The sequence below is a fragment of the Oncorhynchus mykiss genome, unplaced genomic scaffold (genome assembly GCF_013265735.2).
Source record: "Oncorhynchus mykiss isolate Arlee unplaced genomic scaffold, USDA_OmykA_1.1 un_scaffold_227, whole genome shotgun sequence".
NCBI classification, from domain to species: domain Eukaryota; kingdom Metazoa; phylum Chordata; class Actinopteri; order Salmoniformes; family Salmonidae; genus Oncorhynchus; species Oncorhynchus mykiss.
Window position 1 is genome coordinate 249546 of NW_023493695.1, and position 27024 is coordinate 276569.

At 45.8% G+C, this 27024-nt stretch overlaps 2 protein-coding genes across 4 annotated transcripts; one reads left to right on the top strand and one right to left on the bottom strand.

Moving 5' to 3' along the window:
- Positions 1 to 924: 924 nt before the first annotated feature.
- Positions 925 to 21095, bottom strand: LOC110487096 (peripheral myelin protein 22). Of its 2 annotated transcripts, none has more exons than XM_036973274.1 (5): positions 20939 to 21095; positions 20061 to 20150; positions 18292 to 18385; positions 4081 to 4221; positions 925 to 2153 (listed from the first exon to the last, which is right to left on the bottom strand). In XM_036973274.1, exons 2-5 carry the CDS (start codon positions 20136 to 20138, stop codon positions 1996 to 1998), a joined length of 471 nt encoding a protein of 156 aa, XP_036829169.1. In that variant the 5' UTR covers positions 20139 to 20150; positions 20939 to 21095; the 3' UTR covers positions 925 to 1995. The 2 variants fall into 2 exon arrangements, with proteins under 2 accessions (XP_036829169.1, XP_036829168.1); XM_036973273.1 differs by lacking the exon at positions 20939 to 21095 and adding an exon at positions 20403 to 20531.
- Positions 4221 to 5242, top strand: LOC118948226 (TBC1 domain family member 5 homolog A-like). Of its 2 annotated transcripts, none has more exons than XM_036973272.1 (2): positions 4221 to 4540; positions 4592 to 5242. In XM_036973272.1, the coding sequence occupies exons 1-2, from the start codon at positions 4251 to 4253 to the stop codon at positions 5202 to 5204; spliced, it is 903 nt and encodes a 300-aa protein (XP_036829167.1). In that variant the 5' UTR covers positions 4221 to 4250; the 3' UTR covers positions 5205 to 5242. The 2 variants fall into 2 exon arrangements, with proteins under 2 accessions (XP_036829167.1, XP_036829166.1); XM_036973271.1 differs by having other exon boundaries at positions 4221 to 4618; positions 4670 to 5238.
- Positions 21096 to 27024: the final 5929 nt, after the last annotated feature.

Genomic DNA, 27024 nt, shown 5'->3' on the forward strand with positions numbered 1-27024 from the left:
CCACGTCATCTCCTGATGCCCTCAGACTGGAATACTGACTCCTGTAGTGGTGGGTTTCCATGTCATCTCCTGATGCCCTCAGACTGGAATACTGACTCCTGTAGTGGTGGGTTTCCACGTCATCTCCTGATGTCCTCAGACTGGAATACTGACTCCTGTAGTGGTGGGTTTCCATGTCATCTCCTGATGCCCTCAGACTGGAATACTGACTCCTGTAGTGGTGGGTTTCCATGTCATCTCCTGATGCCCTCAGACTGGAATACTGACTCCTGTAGTGGTGGGTTTCCACGTCATCTCCTGATGCCCTCAGACTGGAATACTGACTCCTGTAGTGGTGGGTTTCCATGTCATCTCCTGATGCCCTCAGACTGGAATACTGACTCCTGTAGTGGTGGGTTTCCACGTCGTCTCCTATTGTCCTCAGACTGGAATACTGACTCCCGTAGTGGTGGGTTTCCATGTCATCTCCTGATGCCCTCAGACTGGAATACTGACTCCTGTAGTGGTGGGTTTCCACGTCATCTCCTGATGCCCTCAGACTGGAATACTGACTCCTGTAGTGGTGGGTTTCCACGTCATCTCCTGATGTCCTCAGACTGGAATACTGACTCCTGTAGTGGTGGATTTCCACGTCATCTCCTGATGTCCTCAGACTGGAATACTGACTCCTGTAGTGGTGGGTTTCCATGTCATCTCCTGATGCCCTCAGACTGGAATACTGACTCCTGTAGTGGTGGGTTTCCACGTCATCTCCCGATGCCCTCAGACATGAACGGACGTGGAATACTGACTTGTATCACGTGTGACTTGGTTGCATGCCAAGCAAGTAGACCTTCTTTCAACGGTTTTATTTATCAGAATATAGACATAAAAACAGCAGGTTTATTTTTACAGATTGGACAGAAAAGGGCCCCCAGTCAGTAACATTGTTCAAATCATTTAATGGCAACACAAAACAAGTAGGCTTTACAATTCAAGCATCGTTAAAATGAATGAATAACAACATCAGCAAGTAGGATATACAGTAGAAGAATGGCTGAAACAAAACACCATTTGAGTAGCCTGATTGCTAGTCTGTTCTGGCCTTCTTGACAACTATTTATGGAATGGTCTTGTTTGGCTTGACAATGACAAGCTAGGAATTGACACTACATTATAGTAAAGCAAAATAAAAGGCTTTAAACATTTTGTCTTTTTAACTAAAAGCTGATATCACAGCTTTATCTCTTTGGCACAGAGGAGAAAATATGGAAAAAAAACCAAGCTCTGACAATGAACTGAGCTCAACAACACTATGTACAAAAGGGCATGTAAAAAATGTTATAAATATGTCTAGAACCATAGACACTATGTACATCTTTACACTGTAACATGGACTGTATGTTCTCCTCCGTAGTTTACTCACACATGGCTGTCAGTGGAGGCTGCTGAGGGGAGGACGGCTCATAATAAAAGATGGAACTGGAGCATATTGAACGGTTTCCACGGTTTCCATGGTTTCCATGGTTTCCATGTGTTTGATGTATTTGAAACCATTCCACTGATTCCACTTTAGTCATGTGACCACCTGTGATTGGTATGTATAATGTAGACTTGGGTTCAAATATGATTTGTTTTCTTACAAATGCCTTAGCTGGGCTTGATGGAGCTTGCCTGGCACAATGAAACCAATGGAATAATCCCAAAAGTGCAAACACTCAATCTAATCGAATGCTGAAAGTATTTGATGGAAAACAAACACTATGTGAGCCATTTATCCTCCCCTCACCAGCCTCCTCTGGTGGTCAGTGGGCACAGCATGGTTGGGGTCAATTCCATTTGGATTTCTATCAATTCAGAAAGTTAACTTCATTAAGAAGCATTGAAGAGAACTGGAATGTCAGTGTTCTTCCTGAATAGACTGGAATTTAAATGGAATTGACCCCAACCCTGGGGCACAGTGCTGTGTTCTGCTGGTGGTGGTGTGAGGTCTTAACCTCAGCCTCTCTCCCTCTCTCATTCCCTCTTCCTCAGTACGATGTAGATGAGACCACTGACCAGACACAGAGGGAAGGACACCCAGGCCAGGATGTAGGCAAAGCCAAACGCAGCATCCTCCTCCCCATCCGGACGCATTACCGTGTAGATTATAGCTCCACACATCACAAACAGACCTGGAGAGAGGGGGAGGAAAAGGAAGGGAGATGGGAGAGGAGAGAGATACAGAGAGAGAGAGACAGAGAGAGAGAGACAGGGAGAAACAGAGAGAGAGAGAGAGAGAGACAGAGAGAGACAGACAGAGACAGACAGACAGACAGACAGACAGACAGACAACAGACAGACAGAGACAGCGACAGAGACAGAGACAGAGACAGAGACAGAGCGAGAGCGAGAGCGACAGAGAGAGAGAGAGAGAGAGAGAGAGAGAGAGAGAGAGACAGAGACAGAGACAGAGACAGAGACAGAGCGAGAGCGAGAGCGAGAGCGAGAGCGAGAGCGAGAGCGAGAGCGACAGAGAGAGAGAGAGAGAGAGAGAGAGACAGAGACAGAGACAGAGACAGAGACAGAGACAGAGACAGAGACAGAGAGAGAGAGAGAAGAAAAAAAGGCATTGCTAGTTTTAGACTGTTGGAGATCATCAATTTCATCCAAGTTGACAGACCTAATATTTTGTAACAGACTTGGTTATGTTCTATATTGGGGAGGGACTGAATCTGCTAGTTTCCATGCCCATGTGCAGAAAATGCATTTTTGAATCCAGCCACCTCTACCCACTAAAGCAAATTGAGTTAGATATCTAGCACAAGATGTAGTTTGGTTCCAACTAAGAGATTATGACAGTAAACTAACCCTCATAGGAAGGCACCTAACTTTGAGGCAGTTAACCAACCCTCATAGGAAGGTACCTAACTTTGAGGAAGTTAACCAACCCTCATAGGAAGGTACCTAACTATGAGGAAGTTAACCTACCCTCATAGGAAGGCACCTAACTTTGAGGACGTTAACCAACCCTCATAGGAAGGTACCTAACACTGAGCCAGTTAACCAACCCTCGTAGTATAGGGCCTAATACTGAGACAGTTAACCAACCCTCATAGTAAGGGGCCTAATACTGAGACAGTTAACCAACCCTCGTAGTATAAGACCTAACACTGAGACAGTTAACCAACCCTCATAGTATAGGACCTAACACTGAGCCAGTTAACCAACCCTCGTAGTATAGGGCCTAATACTGAGACAGTTAACCAACCCTCATAGTAAGGGGCCTAATAATGAGACAGTTAAACAACCCTCGTGGTCACATGGGGCCGCCTCCCACTTTGACCTGAGCTATAACATGTCTGTCTTTTACAGATTCAGTTTTTCCCCCAGATCATTTCCCTTCCTGGGCGGTAAGCCCCGCAGAACAACATCCAGGCCCTCTTCTCACCAACATTGTTAGTTGACACCAATATAAGACAACTTTGTATAAACCGGGGGACCCGGCTAGATTAGACAATCGGGGTGATGTGATGTGATACTCACTGGCCAACAAGACCAACAACTATATGAAGTGTCTATGTAGGCCTTTATGAAGAGGTTGTGAAGGATTCATTAAGCTTTATAAGTGGTCGTACTCACTGGCCAACAAGACCAACAACTTCATGAAGTGTCTACGTAGGCCTTCATGAAGAGGTTGTGAAGGATTCATTAAGCCTTATAAGTGGTCGTACTCACTGGCCAACAAGACCAACAACTTTATGAAGTGTCTATGTAGGCCTTTATGAAGAGGTTGTGAAGGATTCATTAAGCCTTATAAGTGGTCGTACTCACTGGCCAACAAGACCAACAACTTTATGAAGTGTCTATGTAGGCCTTTATGAAGAGGTTGTGAAGGATTCATTAAGCCTTATAAGTGGTCGTACTCACTGGCCAACAAGACCAACAACTTTATGAAGTGTCTATGTAGGCCTTTATGAAGAGGTTATGAAGGATTCATTAAGCCTTATAAGTGGTCGTACTCACTGGCCAACAAGACCAACAACTTTATGAAGTGTCTATGTAGGCCTTTATGAAGAGGTTATGAAGGATTCATTAAGCCTTATAAGTGGTCGTACTCACTGGCGAGGATCTGGAAGACGGCGGTGAAGAAGAATCGTCCTCCTTTGACCAGGGTGAAGAGCTGACACATGAAGAAGACCAGAGAGAAGAGGCAGAACAGCACTGACAGGACCATGAGGGCCTGAACCGCCTGGATCCAGTCTGAAGAGAGGAGACAGAGGAGGTCTAACATGACATACAACCAGAGGAGGTCTAACATGACATACAACCAGAGGAGATCTAACATGACATACAACCAGAGGAGATCTAACATGACATACAACCAGAGGAGATCTAACATGACATACAACCAGAGGAGGTCTAACATGACATACAACCAGAGGAGATCTAACATGACATACAACCAGAGGAGATCTAACATGACATACAACCAGAGGAGATCTAACATGACATACAACCAGAGGAGATCTAACATGACATACAACCAGAGGAGGTTTAACATGACATACAACCAGAGGAGGTCTAACATGACATACAACCAGAGGTCTAACATTACATACAACCAGAGGAGATCTAACATGACATACAACCAGAGGAGGTCTAACATGACATACAACCAGAGGTCTAACATTACATACAACCAGAGGAGGTCTAACATGACATACAACCAGAGGAGGTCTAACATGACATACAACCAGAGGTCTAACATGACATACAACCAGAGGAGGTCTAACATGACATACAACCAGAGGAGGTCTAACATGACATACAACCAGAGGAGATCTAACATGACATACAACCAGAGGAGGTCTAACATGACATACAACCAGAGGTCTAACATGACATACAACCAGAGGAGGTCTAACATTACATACAACCAGAGGAGGTCTAACATGACATACAACCAGAGGAGGTCTAACATGACATACAACCAGAGGAGGTCTAACATGACATACAACCAGAGGAGGTCTAACATGACATACAACCAGAGGAGGTCTAACATGACATACAACCAGAGGAGATCTAACATGACATACAACCAGAGGAGATCTAACATGACATACAACCAGAGGAGGTCTAACATGACATACAACCAGAGGAGGTCTAACATGAAATACAACCAGAGGAGGTCTAACATGACATACAACCAGAGGAGATCTAACATGACATACAACCTAATCTAACTCACTAACCTAATCTAACTCACTAACCTAATCTAACTCACTAACCTAATCTAACTCACTAACCTAATCTAACTCACTAACCTAATCTAACTCACTAATCTAATCTAACTCACTAACCTAATCTAACTCACTAACCTAATCTAACTCACTAACCTAATCTAACTCACTAACCTAATCTAACTCACTAACCTAACCTAACTCACTAACCTAACTCACTAACCTAATCTAACTCACTAATCTAACTCACTAACCTAATCTAACTCACTAACCTAATCTAACTCACTAACCTAATCTAACTCACTAACCTAACCTAATCTAACTCACTTACCTAATCTAACTCACTAACTTTACCTAATCTAACTCACTAACCTAACCTAATCTAACTCACTAACCTAATCTAACTCACTAACCTAATCTAACTCACTAATCTAATCTAACTCACTAATCTAATCTAACTCACTAACCTAATCTAACTCACTAACCTAATCTAACTCACTAACCTAACCTAATCTAACTCACTAACCTAACTCACTAACCTAATCTAACTCACTAATCTAACTCACTAACCTAATCTAACTCACTAATCTAACTCACTAACCTAATCTAACTCACTAACCTAATCTAACTCACTAACCTAACCTAATCTAACTCACTAACCTAACCTAATCTAACTCACTAACCTAACCTAATCTAACTCACTAACCTAACCTAACTCACTAACCTAATCTAACTCACTAACCTAATCTAATTTACTAACCTAATCTAACTCACTAATCTAACTCACTAACCTAATCTAACTCACTAACCTAATCTAACTCACTAACCTAATCTAACTCACTAACATAATCTAACTCACTAACCTAACATAATCTAACTCACTAACCTAACCTAATCTAACTCACTAACCTAACTCACTAACCTAATCTAACTCACTAATCTAACTCACTAACCTAATCTAACTCACTAACCTAATCTAACTCACTAACCTAACCTAATCTAACTCACTAACCTAACCTAATCTAACTCACTAACCTAATCTAACTCACTAACCTAATCTAACTCACTAACCTAACCTAATCTAACTCACTAACCTAATCTAACTCACTAACCTAATCTGATTACCCATTAATCAACATCTATTGCAGGATAGATCCATGTTAGAGTTTACATAGCTGGCCATACACTGAGTTTACAAAACATTATGAGAGATTAAACAAGACCAACAGCCTGAATTTGTCAGGGCATGGACTCTACAAGGTGAGGAAAGCGTTCCACAGGGATGCTGGCCCATGTTGACTCCAATACTTCCCACAGTTGTGTCAAGTTTATTTTATTTTTTATTTATTTATCCGTTATTTTACCAGGTAAATTGACTGAGAACACGTTCTCATTTACAGCAACGACCTGGGGAATAGTTACAGGGGAGAGGAGGGGGATGAATGAGCCAATTGTAAACTGGGGATTATTAGGTGACCATGATGGTTTTAGGGTCAGATTGGGAAGTTGGTTGGATGTCCTTTGGGTGGTGGACCATTCTTGATACACACGGGAAACTGTTGAGCATGAAAACCCACGACATCGTTGCAGTTCTTGACACAAACCGGTACGGCTAGTGCCTTTCTACCATACCCCTTTCAAAGGCACTTACACAACCCATGTCTTAATTGTCTCAATGCTTAAACATCCTTCTTTAACCCTCTCCTCCCTTTCATTAACAATGATTGAATGGAATTTTTTTGAATCAGCACAAATTAGACAGTTCTATTAGACAGTATGGAACACAATGCCACAATTCTATTAGACAGTATGGAACACAATGCCACAGTTCTATTAGACAGTATGGAACACAATGCCACAGTTCTATTAGACAGTATGGAACACAATGCCACAGTTCTATTAGACAGTATGGAACGCAATGCCACAGTTCTATTAGACAGTATGGAGCACAATGCCACAGTTCTATTAGACAGTATGGAACACAATGCCACAGTTCTATTAGACAGTATGGAACACAATGCCACAGTTCTATTAGACAGTATGGAACACAATGCCACAGTTCTATTAGACAGTATGGAGCACAATGCCACAGTTCTATTAGACAGTATGGAACACAATGCCACAGTTCTATTAGACAGTATGGAACACAATGCCACAGTTCTATTAGACAGTATGGAACACAATGCCACAGTTCTATTAGACAGTATGGAACACAATGCCACAGTTCTATTAGACAGTATGGAGCACAATGCCACAGTTCTATTAGACAGTATGGAGCACAATGCCACAGTTCTATTAGACAGTATGGAGCACAATGCCACAGTTCTATTAGACAGTATGGAACACAATGCCACAGTTCTATTAGACAGTATGGAGCACAATGCCACAGTTCTATTAGACAGTATGGAACACAATGCCACAGTTCTATTAGACAGTATGGAACACAATGCCACAGTTCTATTAGACAGTATGGAGCACAATGCCACAGTTCTATTAGACAGTATGGAGCACAATGCCACAGTTCTATTAGACAGTATGGAACACAATGCCACAGTTCTATTAGACAGTATGGGGCACAATGCCACAGTTCTATTAGACAGTATGGAGCACAATGCCACAGTTCTATTAGACAGTATAGAGCACAATGCCACAGTTCTATTAGACAGTATGGAGCACAATGCCACAGTTCTATTAGACAGTATGGAACACAATGCCACAGTTCTATTAGACAGTATGGAGCACAATGCCACAGTTCTATTAGACAGTATGGAGCACAATGCCACAGTTCTATTAGACAGTATGGAGCACAATGCCACAGTTCTATTAGACAGTATGGAGCACAATGCCACAGTTCTATTAGACAGTACGGAGCACTATGCCACAGTTCTATTAGACAGTATGGAACACAATGCCACAGTTCTATTAGACAGTATGGAGCACAATGCCACAGTTCTATTAGACAGTACGGAGCACAATGCCACAGTTCTATTAGACAGTATGGAACACAATGCCACAGTTCTATTAGACAGAATGGAGCACAATGCCACAGAGGAGTTCAGAAGAGAGGAACTCCCTCAGACTGTTATTCCACAGGCTGGGATCCACCTCAGACTGTTATTCCACAGGCTGGGATCCACCTCAGACTGCTATTCCACAGGCTGGGATCCACCTCAGACTGTTATTCCACAGGCTGGGATCCACCTCAGACTGCTATTCCACAGGCTGGGATCCACCTCAGACTGCTATTCCACAGGCCGGGATCCACCTCAGACTGCTATTCCACAGGCTGGGATCCACCTCAGACTGTTATTCCACAGGCTGGGATCCACCTCAGACTGTTATTCCACAGGCTGGGATCCACCTCAGACTGCTATTCCACAGGCTGGGATCCACCTCAGACTGTTATTCCACAGGCTGGGATCCACCTCAGACTGTTATTCCACAGGCTGGGATCCACATCAGACTGTTATTCCACAGGATGGGATCCGCTCTATGCAGCTGTTGCAAGAGCGCTTCATTCATTGTTGGTTGCAAAAACAATGATCGATAGGCAGCTTAAACTTCTTCAATTTGACCGTGAAATGCAATCCACAACAACCACAATCCGTACGGCGCAAATAACTCAATGAGAGGGCAGCAGTGTGATTCATACCAATGCGCTATGTAGATATCATTAATAAGTGATATCAGTATCACCCGTAGACGACACCACTGCACCCGTAGACAACACCACTGCACCCGTAGACAACACCACTGCACCCATAGACAACACCACTGCACCCATAGACAACACCACTACACCCGTAGATGACACCACTACACCACTGCACCCGAAGATGACACCACTGCACCCGTAGACAACACCACTACACCCGTAGACAACACCACTACACCACTGCACCCGTAGACGACACCACTGCACCCGTAGACTACACCACTGCACCACTGCACCCGTAGACGACACCACTGCAACCGTAGACAACACCACTGCACCCGTAGACAACACCACTGCACCCGTAGACAACACCACTGCACCCGTAGACGACACCACTGCACCCGTAGACAACACCACTACACCCGTAGACGACACCACTACACCACTGCACCCGTAGACGACAACACTGCACCCGTAGACTACACCACTGCACCACTGCACCCGTAGACGACACCACTACACCCGTAGACTACACCACTGCACCACTGCACCACTGCACCCGTAGACGACACCACTGCACCACTGCACCCATAGACGACACAACTGCACCCGTAGACGACACCACAGCACCCGTAGACGAAACCACTGCACCCGTAGACAACACCACTGCACAAATAGACAACACCACTGCACCCGTAGACGAACCCACTGCACCCGCAGACGAACCCACTGCACCCGTAGAAGACACCACTGCAGCCGTAGACGACACCACTGCACCCGTAGACAACAACACTGCAACCATAGACGACACCACTGCACCTGTAGACGACACCACTGCACTCGTAGACGACACCACTGCACCCGTAGACGACACCACTGCACCCATAGACGACACCACTGCACTCGTAGACGACACCACTGCACCCGTAGACGACACCACTGCACCTGTAAACGACACCACTGAACCACTGCACCCATAGACAACACCACTGCACCCGTAGACAACACCACTGCACCACTGCACCTGTAGACGACACCACTGCACCCGTAGACTACACCACTACACCCGTAGACGACACCACTGGACCCGTAGACGACACCACTGCACCCGTAGACGACATCACTGCACCCGTAGACAACACCACTACACCCGTAGACGACACCACTGCACCAGTAGACAACACCACTGCACCCGTAGACAACACCACTGCACCACTGCGCCCGTAGACAACACCACTGCACCCGTAGACTACACCACTGCACCCGTAGACGACACCACTGCACCCGTAGACGACACCACTGCAACCGTAGACAACACCACTGCACCACTGCACCCGTAGACGACACCACTGCACCACTGCACCCGTAGACGACACCACTGCACCACTGCACCCGTAGACGACACCACTGCACCCGTAGACGACACCACTGCACCCGTAGACGACATCACTGCACCCGTAGACAACACCACTACACCCGTAGACGACACCACTGCACCTGTAGACAGCACCACTGCACCCGTAGACAACACCACTGCACCACTGCACCCGTAGACGACACCACTGCACCCGTAGACGACACCACTGCACCCGTAGACAACACCACTGCACCCATAGACAACACCACTACACCCGTAGACGACACCACTGCACCAGTAGACAACACCACTGCACCCGTAGACAACACCACTGCACCACTGCACCTGTAGACGACACCACTGCACCCGTAGACAACACCACTGCACCCGTAGACAACACCACTGCACCACTGCACCCGTAGACGACACCACTGCACCCGTAGACGACACCACTGCACCCGTAGACAACACCACTGCACCAGTAGACTACACCACTGCACCCGTAGACAACACCACTGCACCCATAGACGACACCACTGCACTCGTAGACGACACCACTGCACCCGTAGACGACACCACTGCACCTGTAAACGACACCACTGAACCACTGCACCCATAGACAACACCACTGCACCCGTAGACAACACCACTGCACCACTGCACCTGTAGACGACACCACTGCACCCGTAGACTACACCACTACACCCGTAGACGACACCACTGGACCCGTAGACGACACCACTGCACCCGTAGACGACATCACTGCACCCGTAGACAACACCACTACACCCGTAGACGACACCACTGCACCAGTAGACAACACCACTGCACCCGTAGACAACACCACTGCACCACTGCGCCCGTAGACAACACCACTGCACCCGTAGACTACACCACTGCACCCGTAGACGACACCACTGCACCCGTAGACGACACCACTGCAACCGTAGACAACACCACTGCACCACTGCACCCGTAGACGACACCACTGCACCACTGCACCCGTAGACGACACCACTGCACCACTGCACCCGTAGACGACACCACTGCACCCGTAGACGACACCACTGCACCCGTAGACGACATCACTGCACCCGTAGACAACACCACTACACCCGTAGACGACACCACTGCACCTGTAGACAGCACCACTGCACCCGTAGACAACACCACTGCACCACTGCACCCGTAGACGACACCACTGCACCCGTAGACGACACCACTGCACCCGTAGACAACACCACTGCACCCATAGACAACACCACTACACCCGTAGACGACACCACTGCACCAGTAGACAACACCACTGCACCCGTAGACAACACCACTGCACCACTGCACCTGTAGACGACACCACTGCACCCGTAGACAACACCACTGCACCCGTAGACAACACCACTGCACCACTGCACCCGTAGACGACACCACTGCACCCGTAGACGACACCACTGCACCCGTAGACAACACCACTGCACCAGTAGACTACACCACTGCACCCGTAGACAACACCACTGCACCACTGCACCCGTAGACAACACCACTGCACCCGTCGACGACACAGCTGCACCCGTAGATGACACCACTGCACCCGTAGACAACACCACTGCACTACTGCACCCGTAGAAGACACCACTGCACCTGTAGATGACACCACTGCACCCGTAGACAACACCACTACACCCGTAGACTACACCACTGCACCAGTAGACAACACCACTGCACCCGTAGACAACATCACTACACCCGTAGACGACACCACTACACCCGTAGACTACACCACTGCACCAGTAGACAACACCACTGCACCCGTAGACGACAGCACTGCACCACTGCACTCATAGACAAAACCACTGCACCCGTAGACGACACCACTGCACCCGTAGACAACACCACTGCACCCGTAGACGACACCACTGCACCACTGCACTCATAGACAAAACCACTGCACCTGTAGACGACACCACTGCACCAGTAGACAACACCACTGCACCCGTAGACGACACCACTGCACCACTGCACTCATAGACAAAACCACTGCACCTGTAGACGACACCACTGCACCCGTAGACAACACCACTGCACCACTGCACCCGTAGACGACACCACTGCACCCGTAGACAACACCACTGCACTACTGCACCCGTAGAAGACACCACTGCACCTGTAGACGACACCACTGCACCCGTAGACAACACCACTACACCCGTAGACTACACCACTGCACCAGTAGACAACACCACTGCACCCGTAGACAACACCACTACACCCGTAGACGACACCACTACACCCGTAGACGACACCACTGCACCAGTAGACAACACCACTGCACCCGTAGACGACACCACTGCACCACTGCACTCGTAGACAAAACCACTGCACCCGTAGACGACACCACTACACCCGTAGACGACACCACTGCACCAGTAGACAACACCACTGCACCCGTAGACGACACCACTGCACCACTGCACTCGTAGACAAAACCACTGCACCCGTAGACGACACCACTGCACCTGTAGACGACACCACTGCACCCGTAGACAACACCACTGCACCACTGCACCCGTAGACGACACCACTGCACCCGTAGACAACACCACTACACCCGTAGACTACACCACTGCACCAGTAGACAACACCACTGCACCCGTAGACAACACCACTGCACCACTGCACCCGTAGATAACACCACTGCAGCCGTAGACGACACTACTGCACCCGTAGACTACACCACTGCACCACTGCACACGTAGACTACACCACTGCACCCGTAGACAACACCATTGCACCCGTAGACGACACCACTGCACCCGTAGACTACACCACTGCACCACTGCACCCGTAGACAACACCACTGCACCGGTCGACGACACCACTGCACCCGTAGACGACACCACTGCACCACTGCACCCGTAGACTACACCACTGCACCCGTAGACAACACCACTGCACCCGTAGACGACACCACTGCACCCGTAGACTACACCACTGCACCCGTAGACAACACCACTGCACCCGTAGACAACACCACTGCACCCGTAGACGACACCACTGCACCCGTAGACTACACCACTGCACCACTGCACCCGTAGACAACACCACTGCACCGGTCGACGACACCACTGCACCCGTAGACGACACCACTGCTGTCATCCTGACATCCAAGCGTTTATTCAGGTTGGATAACCTTTGGATGCCGACAGAAGTCGCACCATTGGAAGACATAGTTTGGACTGTAGTTTACAAAAGCCCATTCCTGCTCTTTTCCCACGATCCATCAAACCCATTTGGTGTGTCATCATAGTGGTCTCTGTCTTGTGGTCAGACTCACTCAGACGGAACAAATTTAAACTTGCACCTTTTAACAAAGCTAATTTGAATATCATTGAGAAAACAGAACGGTGTCAAAGATTTTTTTACACAAACAATCCTTTCTGAATTTAACAGTAATCCTAGAAGTAATCATTTAGTTTTCCAAACTTATCTGTTGTCTGATTACAATGTTTTTGCTGGTAAAGTAACAGATTACAGTTTCTTTTGTTTGTAATCTGTTACTTGTACCGGATTGAATGTAAACCTTCACTCCCCAACGCTGCATACAACCTAACATCATTTATATATAACATAAAGTAGCACAACATATCAAAACATGAACACCTAACTCCCGATAAGTGGGAGGCTGGCTTACTGTAAAGCACTTTGTGACAAATGTTGCTGTAAAATGGGATATATGAATGAATTTGATTGGCTGATTAACTGATAACAGAGCTGGAGCTGTCATCATGTAAAATCTCATTATTGGATAGAGGTTGGATGAGAGTGTTGGCTTACACAGAATGCAGTATCACTATTGTTCTCTAGGTGGATAGTGATAGTTTGACCTCTAGGTGGATAATGATAGTTTGACCTCTAGGTGGATAATGCTAGTTTGACCTCTAGGTGGATAATGCTAGTTTGACCTCTAGGTGGATAACGATAGTTTGATCTCTAGGTGGATAATGATAGTTTGTCCTCTAGGTGGATAATGATAGTTTGTCCTCTAGGTGGATAATGATATTTGTCCTCTAGGTGGATAATGATTGTTTGACCTCTAGGTGGATAGTGGAGACGGTAGAGAAAGCAAGACACCCCACACCCTCATGTTGTCTGGTGAGGGGGGGCCACTCTGGTCTACTTATTGGCCGGCAGAGGGAGTTCCCCAGGGCCTGACATCTCACTGGCTCATGTTTTATTGTCAGAGCGGGACGAAGGGGGCGAGCGGGAGGGGACGATAAGTAGACCAGAGCAAGCTCTTCCCTCTCTGGTATGAGATATTATGGAGGAACAGTCAGCATGACAGATAATATGGAGGAACAGTCAGCATGCCAGATATTATGGAGGAACAGTCAGTCAGCATGCTAGATATTATGAAGGAACAGTCAGTCAGCATGCTAGATATTATGGAGAAACAGTCAGTCAGCATGACAGATATTATGGAGGAACAGTCAGTCAGCATGCTAGATATTATGGAGAAACAGTCAGTCAGCATGACAGATATTATGGAGGAACAGTCAGCATGCCAGATATTATGGAGGAACAGTCAGCATGCCAGATATTATGGAGGAACAGTCAGTCAGCATGACAGATATTATGGAGGAACAGTCAGCATGACAGATATTATGGAGGAACAGTCAGTCAGCATGACAGATATTATAGAGGAACAGTCAGTCAGCATGCTAGATATTATAGAGGAACAGTCAGTCAGCATGCCAGATATTATGGAGGAACAGTCAGTCAGCATGCTAGATATTATGGAGGAACAGTCAGTCAGCATGTCAGATATTATGGAGGAACAGTCAGTCAGCACGACAGATATTTTGGAGGAACAGTCAGCATGGCAGATATTATGGAGGAACAGTCAGCATGACAGATATTATGGAGGAACAGTGAGTCAGCATGGCAGATATTATGGAGGAACAGTCAGCGTGGCAGATATTATAGAGGAACAGTCAGTCAGCATGACATATATTATGGAGCAACAGTCAGTCAGCATGACAGATATTATGGAGGAACAGTCAGTCAGCATGACAGATATTATAGAGGAACAGTCAGTCAGCATGCCAGATATTATGGAGGAACAGTCAGCATGGCAGATATTATGGAGGAACAGTCAGCATGGCAGATATTATGGAGGAACAGTCAGCATGACAGATATTATGGAGGAACAGTCAGTCAGCATGGCAGATATTATGGAGGAACAGTCAGCATGTCAGATATTATGGAGGAACAGTCAGTCAGCATGCCAGATATTATGGAGGAACAGTCAGCATGGCAGATATTATAGAGGAACAGTCAGTCAGCATGACATATATTATGGAGGAACAGTCAGTCAGCATGACAGATATTATAGAGGAACACTCAGTCAGCATGACAGATATTATAGAGGAACAGTCAGTCAGCATGCCAGATATTATGGAGGAACAGTCAGCATGGCAGATATTATGGAGGAACAGTCAGTCAGCATGCCAGATATTATGGAGGAACAGTCAGCATGTCAGATATTATGGTGGAACAGTCAGTCAGCATGCCAGACATTATGGAGGAACAGTCAGCATTACAGATATTATGGAGGAACAGTCAGTCAGCATGACAGATAATATGGAGGAACAGTCAGTCAGCATGTCAGATATTATAGAGGAACAGTCAGTCAGCATGACAGATATTATGGAGGAACAGTCAGCATGTCAGATATTATGGAGGAACAGTCAGTCAGCATGACAGATATTATGGAGGAACAGTCAGTCAGCATGACAGATATTATGGAGGAACAGTCAGCATGACAGATATTATGGAGGAACAGTCAGTCAGCATGACAGATATTATGGAGGAACAGTCAGCATGACAGATATTATGGAGGAACAGTCAGCATGTCAGATATTATGGAGGAACAGTCAGTCAGCATGTCAGATATTATGGAGGAACAGTCAGCATTACAGATATTATGGAGGAACAGTCAGTCAGCATGACAGATATTATGGAGGAACAGTCAGCATGACAGATATTATGGAGGAACAGTCAGCATGACAGATATTATGGAGGAACAGTCAGCATGCCAGATAATATGGAGGAACAGTCAGCATGACAGATATTATGGAGGAACAGTCAGCATGACAGATATTATGGAGGAACAGTCAGCATGCCAGATAATATGGAGGAACAGTCAGCATGACAGATATTATGGAGGAACAGTCAGCATGTCAGATATTATGGAGGAACAGTCAGTCAGCATGTCAGATATTATGGAGGAACAGTCAGCATGACAGATATTATGAAGGAACAGTCAGCATGACAGATATTATGGAGGAACAGTCAGTCAGCATGCCAGATATTATGGAGGAACAGTCAGCATGACAGATATTATGGAGGAATAGTCAGCATGCCAGATAATATGGAGGAACAGTCAGCATGACAGATATTATGGAGGAACAGTCATTCAACATGCCAGATATTATGGAGGAACAGTAAGCATGACAGATATTATGGAGGAACAGTCAGCATGACAGATATTATGGAGGAACAGTCAGCATGTCAGATATTATGGAGGAACAGTCAGCATGACAGATATTATGGAGGAACAGTCAGTCAGCATGACAGATATTATGGAGGAACAGTCAGTCAGCATGACAGATATTATGGAGGAACAGTCAGCATGACAGATATTATGGAGGAACAGTCAGTCAGCATGTCAGATATTATGGAGGAACAGTCAGTCAGCATGTCAGATATTATGGAGGAACAGTCAGCATGACAGATATTATGAAGGAACAGTCAGCATGACAGATATTATGGAGGAACAGTCAGTCAGCATGCCAGATATTATGGAGGAACAGTCAGCATGCCAGATATTATGGAGGAACAGTCAGCATGACAGATATTATGAAGGAACAGTCAGCATGACAGATATTATGGAGGAACAGTCAGTCAGCATGCCAGATATTATGGAGGAACAGTCAGCATGCCAGATATTATGGAGGAACAGTCAGCATGCCAGATAATATGGAGGAACAGTCAGCATGTCAGATATTATGGAGGAACAGTCAGCATGACAGATATTATGAAGGAACAGTCAGCATGACAGATATTATGGAGGAACAGTCAGTCAGCATGCCAGATAATATGGAGGAACAGTCAGCATGCCAGATAATATGGAGGAACAGTCAGCATGCCAGATATTATGGAGGAACAGTCAGCATGACAGATATTATGGAGGAATAGTCAGCATGCCAGATAATATGGAGGAACAGTCAGCATGACAGATATTATGGAGGAATAGTCAGTCAACATGCCAGATATTATGGAGGAACAGTAAGCATGACAGTTATTATGGAGGAACAGTCAGCATGACAGATATTATGGAGGAACAGTCAGCATGTCAGATATTATGGAGGAACAGTCAGCATGACAGATATTATGGAGGAACAGTCAGTCAGCATGACAGATATTATGGAGGAACAGTCAGTCAGCATGACAGATATTATGGAGGAACAGTCAGCATGACAGATATTATGGAGGAACAGTCAGTCAGCATGTCAGATATTATGGAGGAACAGTCAGTCAGCATGTCAGATATTATGGAGGAACAGTCAGCATGACAGATATTATGAAGGAACAGTCAGCATGACAGATATTATGGAGGAACAGTCAGTCAGCATGCCAGATATTATGGAGGAACAGTCAGCATGACAGATATTATGGAGGAACAGTCAGCATGCCAGATAATATGGAGGAACAGTCAGCATGACAGATATTATGGAGGAACAGTCAGTCAGCATGCCAGATATTATGGAGGAACAGTCAGTCAGCATGACAGATATTATGGAGGAACAGTCAGTCAGCATGACAGAAAATATGGAGGAACAGTCAGCATGTCAGATAATATGGAGGAATCGTGAGCTCATGTGGGATAAGCCTGCTCATGCGATAGAGGAAAGGCCCCACTTAGACAGACAGGAACCGTGTCCATTTTTTTCAACGATAAACCATCTGAGTAAATTATGCCTCTTCATCCACCATCTTTGGTACTAGTGTCTTAGACAAACCTTCGTTGCTGGCAGAACTGCAGTGATATCCTGTGTTAGTAGTGAGACAGCTGTACCACAGGTCAGTATTCTTGGTTCCTCCTACAGTCCAGGCCTGGAACACAACACCACACAATGAATATAAACAACCACAACACAATGAATGTAAACAACACAACAGAATGAAAATAAACAACACCACCACAACACAACACAATGAAAATAAACGACACACCACCCAACACAACACAATGAAAATAAACGACACACCCCCAACACAACACAATGAAAATAAACGACACACCCCCCAACACAACACAATGAAAATAAACGACACACCCACAACACAACACAATGAATATAAACGACACACCCACAACACAACACAATGAATGTAAACGACACACCCCCAACACAACACAATTAATATAAACGACACACCCACAACACAACACAATGAATGTAAACAACACAACAGAATGAAAATAAACAACACCACCACAACACAACACAATGAAAATAAACGACATACCCCCAACACAACACAATGAATATAAACGACACACCCCCAACACAACACAATGAATATAAACGACACACCCACAACACAACACAATGAATATAAACAACACAACAGAATGAATGTAAAGAACACACCCACAACACAATGAATATAAACAACACATCCACAACACAACACAATGAATGTAAACGACACACCCACAACACAATGAAAATAAACAACACACCCACAACACAATGAATATAAACGACACACCCACAACACAACACAATTAATGTAAACGACACAACACAATGAATGTAAACGACACAACACAATGAATGTAAACGACACACCCACAACACAATGAATGTAAACGACACAACACAATGAATGTAAACGACACACCCGCAACACAATGAATATAAGCGACACACCCACAACACAACACAACATTACGCAACACCCAGACACATATATGAAACAGCCTTAAAACACAGAACACCCAGACACATCTATGAAACAGCCTTAAAACACAGAACACCCAGACACATCTATGATACAGCCTTAAAACACAGAACACCCAGACACATCTATGATACAGCCTTAAAACACAGAACACCCAGACACATCTATGATACAGCTTTAAACACAGAACACTCAATGAACTCAACTCACACACAAAGGGTGTGTTTACACAGGCAGCCCAATTCAGATATTTATTTTCAGCGGTTTGGCAAATAATTGATCCCAAAGATCCGAATTGGGTGTAAACGCACCCACTCACAAGAACACCCCCCCCCCCCCCCCCCCCCCCCCACCACCACCACCACCACAACATGTGCATAGCCTGCTAAAAGTAGGACAAGAGGTTCCCAGATCCATCGTGAAACTACATACACCCCATCACCTCACACAGGTTCAAATAGCATTTGTTTACTCTCTAAAACTTTAGCTTGATCCAGCTTGTCTGGACACAATGGAACCAAACACATTATATAGTGCCGTCCCAAAAGTGCAAGCAACCACGCCCATTTCAATCAAATGCTGAAATATTTGAGCCCAGGTCTTACACATCAGTTAATTGAAGCGACCCTGCCCTGTCCCAGATGGTTAAACAAGCCTGGATAGCCCCTATTGACTACACTGTCTTACTGACACACACACACACACAACCCCCCCCCCCACACACACACACACACAGTGCTATAGTACAGTAGGCAGCAATATCATAGCTATTCACATTGTATTATAGTAGGGTATAGACAACAATATCATAGTTACTCACATTGGCAATTGTTGAGACAAACAGTAAGACCAGGATGATGAGGTGCAAGATGAGCACTGCGAGCAGGATGAGCAGCATTTTCTGATAGATCTACACGTGGAGACAAACACACAGGAACCACAGTTATCAGACCAGAGGTCTACCGTACTGATTCAGCGTCAATTATTTGAAGTGGTACTTCATATTGACACCAGGTGGCGCCATTTCCACATTTACTCATCAAACCCATATGTTTACTTCAAATTGAAAAGTATGAATCCCGTAACATTGGAGTGGATAAAAGCACGGAGTTAGAGGAATGTCCCAACAATGTAAATTATTTACAACCAATTAAACACGTACATCAATATTATTCATGCAGCAGAGAGCACATCGTTGAGAAAAAATTATATATATAATCAACAACAGTCGCACTCTCCTTAGAAAGTTTCCATAGACGTTTTGAAACGACAAGTGAGTAGCCGAGTTGAGATATAAAACGAAATGCAAATCAATGCATGATCAAAACAGCTCCATATGCCTGTGGAGAACTCCACCAACGCAGCTCGGTTGTGCGCCTGTCTGGAGTGGACCGTTATTTACTAGACAAAATGAAATGATGAGTCGTTCAAGAATTCTACAAACTCCCCCCCAAAAACTATTCGATTACCATTTATCAAAAATAAATTAGAATAATTGATCAAAACGCAGTTGTGGGCCAATCAGATGAAAATATATAAATCCAACTTGATTCAACTCCAATAATAAAGCTGATACATTCCGTTAGTGGGAGGAGGAGAAATGAAATCAATAAAACTATCGGGATATTCATCCTTTGAAAGAAAATGTACAAAAAAAAAACGGTAAATTAATTAAGATTCCATATTGTATCAACTTACAGAAAGCAACGGCTGTGGTAAATTTCCCTTTAAAAATGAGTGTCAAGGAGTTGAAGCGATCCCAGCTAGTGCACAGATCCCGCTGTAGATACTAGAAGCACTATTCCAGATGTACCACAGCCACACCACACGCTTTTCTTTGCGTGAGAACACCGCCCTACGCACGTCGGTTCGTCACTGCCGCTAGGCTCCCGCTCCAACTATTATTTGGGAACGGTTTGTTTTCCTGAACTATACAGCAGGCTAAAGGCTGCTACCAACCCCACAGTGGTATTCAGGGGAAACGTTCCTTGGAAAGTGCTTAGCCAGTGTGTCGTTGTAGATGACATTTTAACAAGGGTGGTTGGAGTGGAAAATAAACAAATTGGTCTCCTTTAGGTGGGTATTTCATTTTTTATTCTCACACTGCTGTAAAATCGTTCACCAAAAACACTCTTTGTAGGGACAGAAAACTAAACACATCAACTATCTAATTTCAGTGTTCTTATTTGATCTATCACCATGACAACCAATTCATATATTTTAAGAAAAATATGTTTTTTTATCTATCATCAATACTAGATTTCTTGAGGCTTGTGTTTGTTTTTTACATTCTAACAAGACAAAGTCTTAGTCCCAAATGAGATCCTGTTGCATATTATGTACTACTTTAGATCAGACTCCTATGTGCCATGGTTTAATGTAGTGAACTGTATAGGGAATAGGGTGCCATAGGACTCTGGTCTAAAGTAGTGCACTACATAGGGAATAGGGTGCCATTGGCCATAGGGCTCTGGTCTAAAGTAGTGCACTACATAGGGAATAGGGTGCCATTGGCCATAGGGCTCTGGTCTAAAGTAGTGCACTACATAGGGAATATGGTGCCATTGGCCATAGGGCTCTGGTCTAAAATAGTGCACTACATAGGGAATAGGGTGCCATTGGCCATAGGGCTCTGGTCTAAAGTAGTGCACTACATAGGGAATAGGGTGCCATTGGCCATAGGGCTCTGGTCTAAAGTAGTGCACTACATAGGGAATATGGTGCCATTGGCCATAGGGCTCTGGTCTAAAATAGTGCACTACATAGGGAATAGGGTGCCATTGGCCATAGGGCTCTGGTCTAAAGTAGTGCACTACATAGGGAATAGGGTGGTATTTAGGAGGCAATAACGTTGAGATATTACATCAGTTAGTTGAAGTGGCCCTGCCCTGTTCCACATGGTTAAACAAGACTGGATAGCCCCTATTGACACTGACAAACTGACACGCACACAGACACACGGGGGATTGGCTGTCTGGCAAAAACCAGACCATTTTTTTGTTGGGTGGGCTGCTCGAAATTGGCACACACTTATATGTACATATATATATATATATATATATATATACAACAACAAACAATGAAAAAGGTGACATGACTGGCAGCCCATGGGCCTGATAAGATTTGTTTATATATATTTTTGTGCAATCTATCTGTTGTACTAAAATATAATGAGTCTTTGGTTGAGAAGTGGGAAATAGCCGGCCACCCCTACCAAGATGGGTCGGCCCGGTTTTCTCATTGGCTGAGCTGAGGTCACGTAAACTCACATTCAAAGTCAAATGCGGTATCAGCAAAGAGCAGTGTTGCCAATTTAGCGACTTTGTCGCTATATTTAGCGGGTATTCAGACCCCTCTAGCGACATATTTTCAAAAAAGCGACTAGCGACAAATCTAGCAACCTTTTGTGGTGTTATTGGAGACTTTTGGAGACTGATGTGAAAGCATGTATCGTTCATACTCTTTTCAACGAGCAGCGGGTGCTGCCGTGGGCCCCACCCCCCGTCCCAAAGCACTCACAGGCGGCCCAGTCCTCGCGCAGCAGTCCCTCCCAGCTGCAGTCAGAGCAGGAGATGTTCACCCCTCCACGTCCAGACTGCAGTCAGATCAGGAGATGTTCACCCCTCCACGTCCAGACTGCAGTCAGAGCAGGAGATGTTCACCCCTCCATGTCCAGACTGCAGTCAGAGCAGGAGATGTTCACCCTCCACGTCCAGACTGCAGTCAGAGCAGGAGATGTTCACCCCTCCACGTCCAGACTGCAGTCAGATCAGGAGATGTTCACCCCTCCACGTCCAGACTGCAGTCAGAGCAGGAGATGTTCACCCCTCCACGTCCAGACTGCAGTCAGAGCAGGAGATGTTCACCCCTCCATGTCCAGACTGCAGTCAGAGCAGGAGATGTTCACCCCTCCACGTCCAGACTGCAGTCAGAACAGGAGATGTTCACCCTCCACGTCCAGACTGCAGTCAGAACAGGAGATGTTCACCCCTCCACGTCCAGACTGCAGTCAGATCAGGAGATGTTCACCCTCCACGTCCAGACTGCAGTCAGAACAGGAGATGTTCACCCCTCCACGTCCAGACTGCAGTCAGAACAGGAGATGTTCACCCCTCCACGTCCAGACTGCAGTCAGAACAGGAGATGTTCACCCCTCCACGTCCAGACTGCAGTCAGATCAGGAGATGTTCACCCTCCACGTCCAGACTGCAGTCAGAGCAGGAGATGTTCACCCCTCCACGTCCAGACTGCAGTCAGAGCAGGAGATGTTCACCCTCCACATGACTGATCCTGCCCTGGTTTACATTTAAAAACAAACATTTAACCTGTATTATGTCAGACTAGTTACTAGTTATTATGTCAGACTAGTTACTAGTTATTATGTCAGACTAGTTACTAGTTATTATGTCAGACTAGTTACCATCATTTTCTCACATTGCCATTGACAGTTTTTTCTATTGTCTCTTTTTGGTCCATTTAGATTGTTAATGTAGATTGTGGGGCGGCAGGGTAGCCTAGTGGTTAGAGCGTGGGCTTGTAACTGGAAGGTTGCAAGTTCAAACCCCCGAGCTGACAAGGTACAAATCTGTCGTTCTGCCCCTGTCGAACCCTCTTCACAACTGTGTTGGTGTGTTTGGACCATGATAGGTCCTTAGTGATTTGGACACCAAAGAACTTGAAGCTCTCGACCCGCTCCCCTACAGCCCCGTAGATGTAAAAGGAGGCTCGGCTTTAAGTGCCTTTGAACGGGGTGTGGTAGTAGGTGCCAGCCGCACCGGTTTGTGTCAAGAAATGCAACGCTGCTGAGGTTTTCATACAGTTCAAGAATGTCAAGAATGTTCCATCCATAGCTGGGGGAAGCTGAGGTGCTGAGGCTGCTGCAACACCCAATGAAAAAAATAACAAAGAAGAATAATAATATTATTAATTTGACAAATGTGGTGCACTGGGCCTTAAATGTCCTGTATGTGGGACTGTGGGAGTCAACATGGGCCAGCATCCCTGTGGAACACTTTCCACATCTTGCAGAGTCAACATGGGCCAGCATCCCTGTGGAACACTTTCCACACCTTGCAGAGTCAACATGGGCCAGCATCCCTGTGGAACACTTTCCACACCTTGCAGAGTCAACATGGGCCAGCATCCCTGTGGAACACTTTCCACACCTTGCAGAGTCAACATGGGCCAGCATCCCTGTGGAACACTTTCCACATCTTGCAGAGTCAACATGGGCCAGCATCCCTGTGGAACCCTTTCAACACCTTGTAGAGTCAACATGGGCCAGCATCCCTGTGGAACACTTTCCACACCTTGTAGAGTCAACATGGGCCAGCATCCCTGTGGAACCCTTTCAACACCTTGTAGAGTCAACATGGGCCAGCATCCCTGTGGAACACTTTCCACACCTTGCAGAGTCAACATGGGCCAGCATCCCTGTGGAACACTTTCCACACCTTGCAGAGTCCATCCCCCAACGAATTGAGGTTGTTCTGAGGTAAAAATGGGGGGGGGGGGGGGGTGGGGGGGTTGTTGCAACTCAATATAAGGAACACACACTTGAGAATGTCTGGATCCCCTTATTGACCTCCACCAACTCACTGAACTACACACACACTGAGCCCCATTAAACATACATGTCCAGCAGTGTTACGTCCACACACACCCGGTGTGTGTGTGCAACCCAGCCCTCCAGGGACCCATTGGTATGTCTAGAATGCTGGTGAGTGAAACAGGCCCTCTGTTTACCTCTGCTGGCCTCTGGGGGAGGATTGGGTGACACACACACACACACACACGCACACGCACACGCACACGCACACACACACACACACACACACACACACACACACACACACACACACACACACACACACACACACACACACACACACACACACACTTCTGAGATAGTGGTATGTAGTGTTGGACTGGGCCAAAGGGTTAGGGCTGTATGACAGTGCTAGTCCAAGCACCAGGACTCCCCAGAGATTTCAGGGTGAGTGACAGAGAGTCAGACTTGTATTACCACACTTATCACCAAGTAATGGTCTTTCACCCCTCATTTAGCCTCCGGTCTCAGACCATTACAGCAGAAGTAATGGGGCGTAACTCAAAACAAACAAACGGAGAGACAACAGAGCAGGCAGCATCCACTCCCTAACCTTTGATTCATTGAGCTAAATGGTAGAGCTAAATCCTTAGTTAATAAGGCCTACAGGTGACTGGTGCACTGAGTGAGAGTCTCTCTCTCTGGTCCAGCTATCTCTGACTTCCTATCTGGCCCAGAACACTGTGAGAGTATCTCTCTCTCTCTGTACCAGCTCTCTCTGACTTCCTGTCTGGCCAAGAACACTGTGAGAGTATCTCTCTCTCTGCTCCAGCTCTCTCTGACTTCCTGTCTGGGCCAGAACACTGTGAGAGTATCTCTCTCTCTCTGTACCAGCTCTCTCTGACTTCCTGTCTGGGCCATAACACTGTGAGAGTATCTCTCTCTCTCTGGTCCAGCTATCTCTGACTTCCTTTCTGGGCCAAAACACTGTGAGAGTATCTCTCTCTCTCTCTCTCTCTGTACCAGCTTTCTCTGACTTCCTGTCTGGCCCAGAACACTGTGAGAGTATCTCTCTCTCTCTGTACCAGCTCTCTCTGACTTCCTGTCTGGCCCAGAACACTGTGAGAGTATCTCAATTCAATTCAATTCAAGGGCTTTATTGGCATGGGAAACATGTGTTAAAATTGCCAAAGCAAGTGAGGTAGATAATATATAAAGTGAATATATGAAGTGAAATAAACAATAAAAATTAACAGTAAACATTACACATACAGAGGTTTCAAAACAGTAAAGACATTACAAATGTCATATTATATATATACTGTGTTTTAACAATGTACAAATGGTTAAAGGACACAAGATAAAATAAATAAGCATAAATATGGGTTGTATTTACAATGGTGTGTGTTCTTCACTGGTTGCCCTTTTCTCGTGGCAACAGGTCACAAATCTTGCTGCTGTGATTGCACACTGTGGAATTTCACCCAGTAGATATGGGAGTTTATCAACATTGGATTTGTTTTCGAATTCTTTGTGGATCTGTGTAATCTGAGGGAAATATGTCTCTCTAATATGGTCATACATTGGGCAGGATGTTAGGAAGTACAGCTCAGTTTCCACCTCATTTTGTGGGCAGTGAGCACATAGCCTGTCTTCTCTTGAGAGCCATGTCTGCCTACGGCGGCCTTTCTCAATAGCAAGGCTATGCTCACTGAGTCTGTACATAGTCAAAGCTTTCCTTAATTTTGGGTCAGTCACAGTGGTCAGGTATTCTGCCGCTGTGTACTCTCTGTGTAGGGCCAAATAGCATTCTAGTTTGCTCTGTTTTTTTGTTAGTTCTTTCCAATGTGTCAAGTAATTATCTTTTTGTTTTCTCATGATTTGGTTGGGTCTAATTGTGCTGATGTCCTGGGGCTCTGTAGGGTGTGTTTGTGTTTGTGAACAGAGCCCCAGGACCAGCTTGCTTAGGGGACTCTTCTCCAGGTTCATCTCTCTGTAGGTGATGGCTTTGTTATGGAAGGTTTGGGAATTGCTTCCTTTTAGGTGGTTCTAGAATTTAACGGCTCTTTTCTGGATTTTGATAATTAGTGGGCAGAGGAGACATGTTGGGTTCAACAGAGAGGAGGCATGTTGGGTTCAACAGAGAGGAGGCATGTTGGGTTCAACAGAGAGGAGGCATGTTGGGGCCAACAGAGAGGAGGCATGCTGGGGCCAACATAGAGGAGGCATGCTGGGG

Coding starts and splice junctions, on each gene's coding strand:
- LOC118948226 (XM_036973272.1), top strand. CDS start 4,251: ATGACATACAACCAGAGGAGGTCTAACATGACATACAACCAGAGGAGA. Junction 4,541..4,591: donor ATGACATACAACCAGAGGAG/GTCTAACATGAC, acceptor CAACCAGAGGAG/ATCTAACATGACATACAACC.
- LOC110487096 (XM_036973273.1), bottom strand. Junction 4,222..18,291: donor CAGTTCTGCCAGCAACGAAG/GTTTGTCTAAGA, acceptor TCCTCTCTTCAG/ACTGGATCCAGGCGGTTCAG. Junction 2,154..4,080: donor CGTCTTCCAGATCCTCGCCA/GTGAGTACGACC, acceptor CCCTCTCTCCAG/GTCTGTTTGTGATGTGTGGA.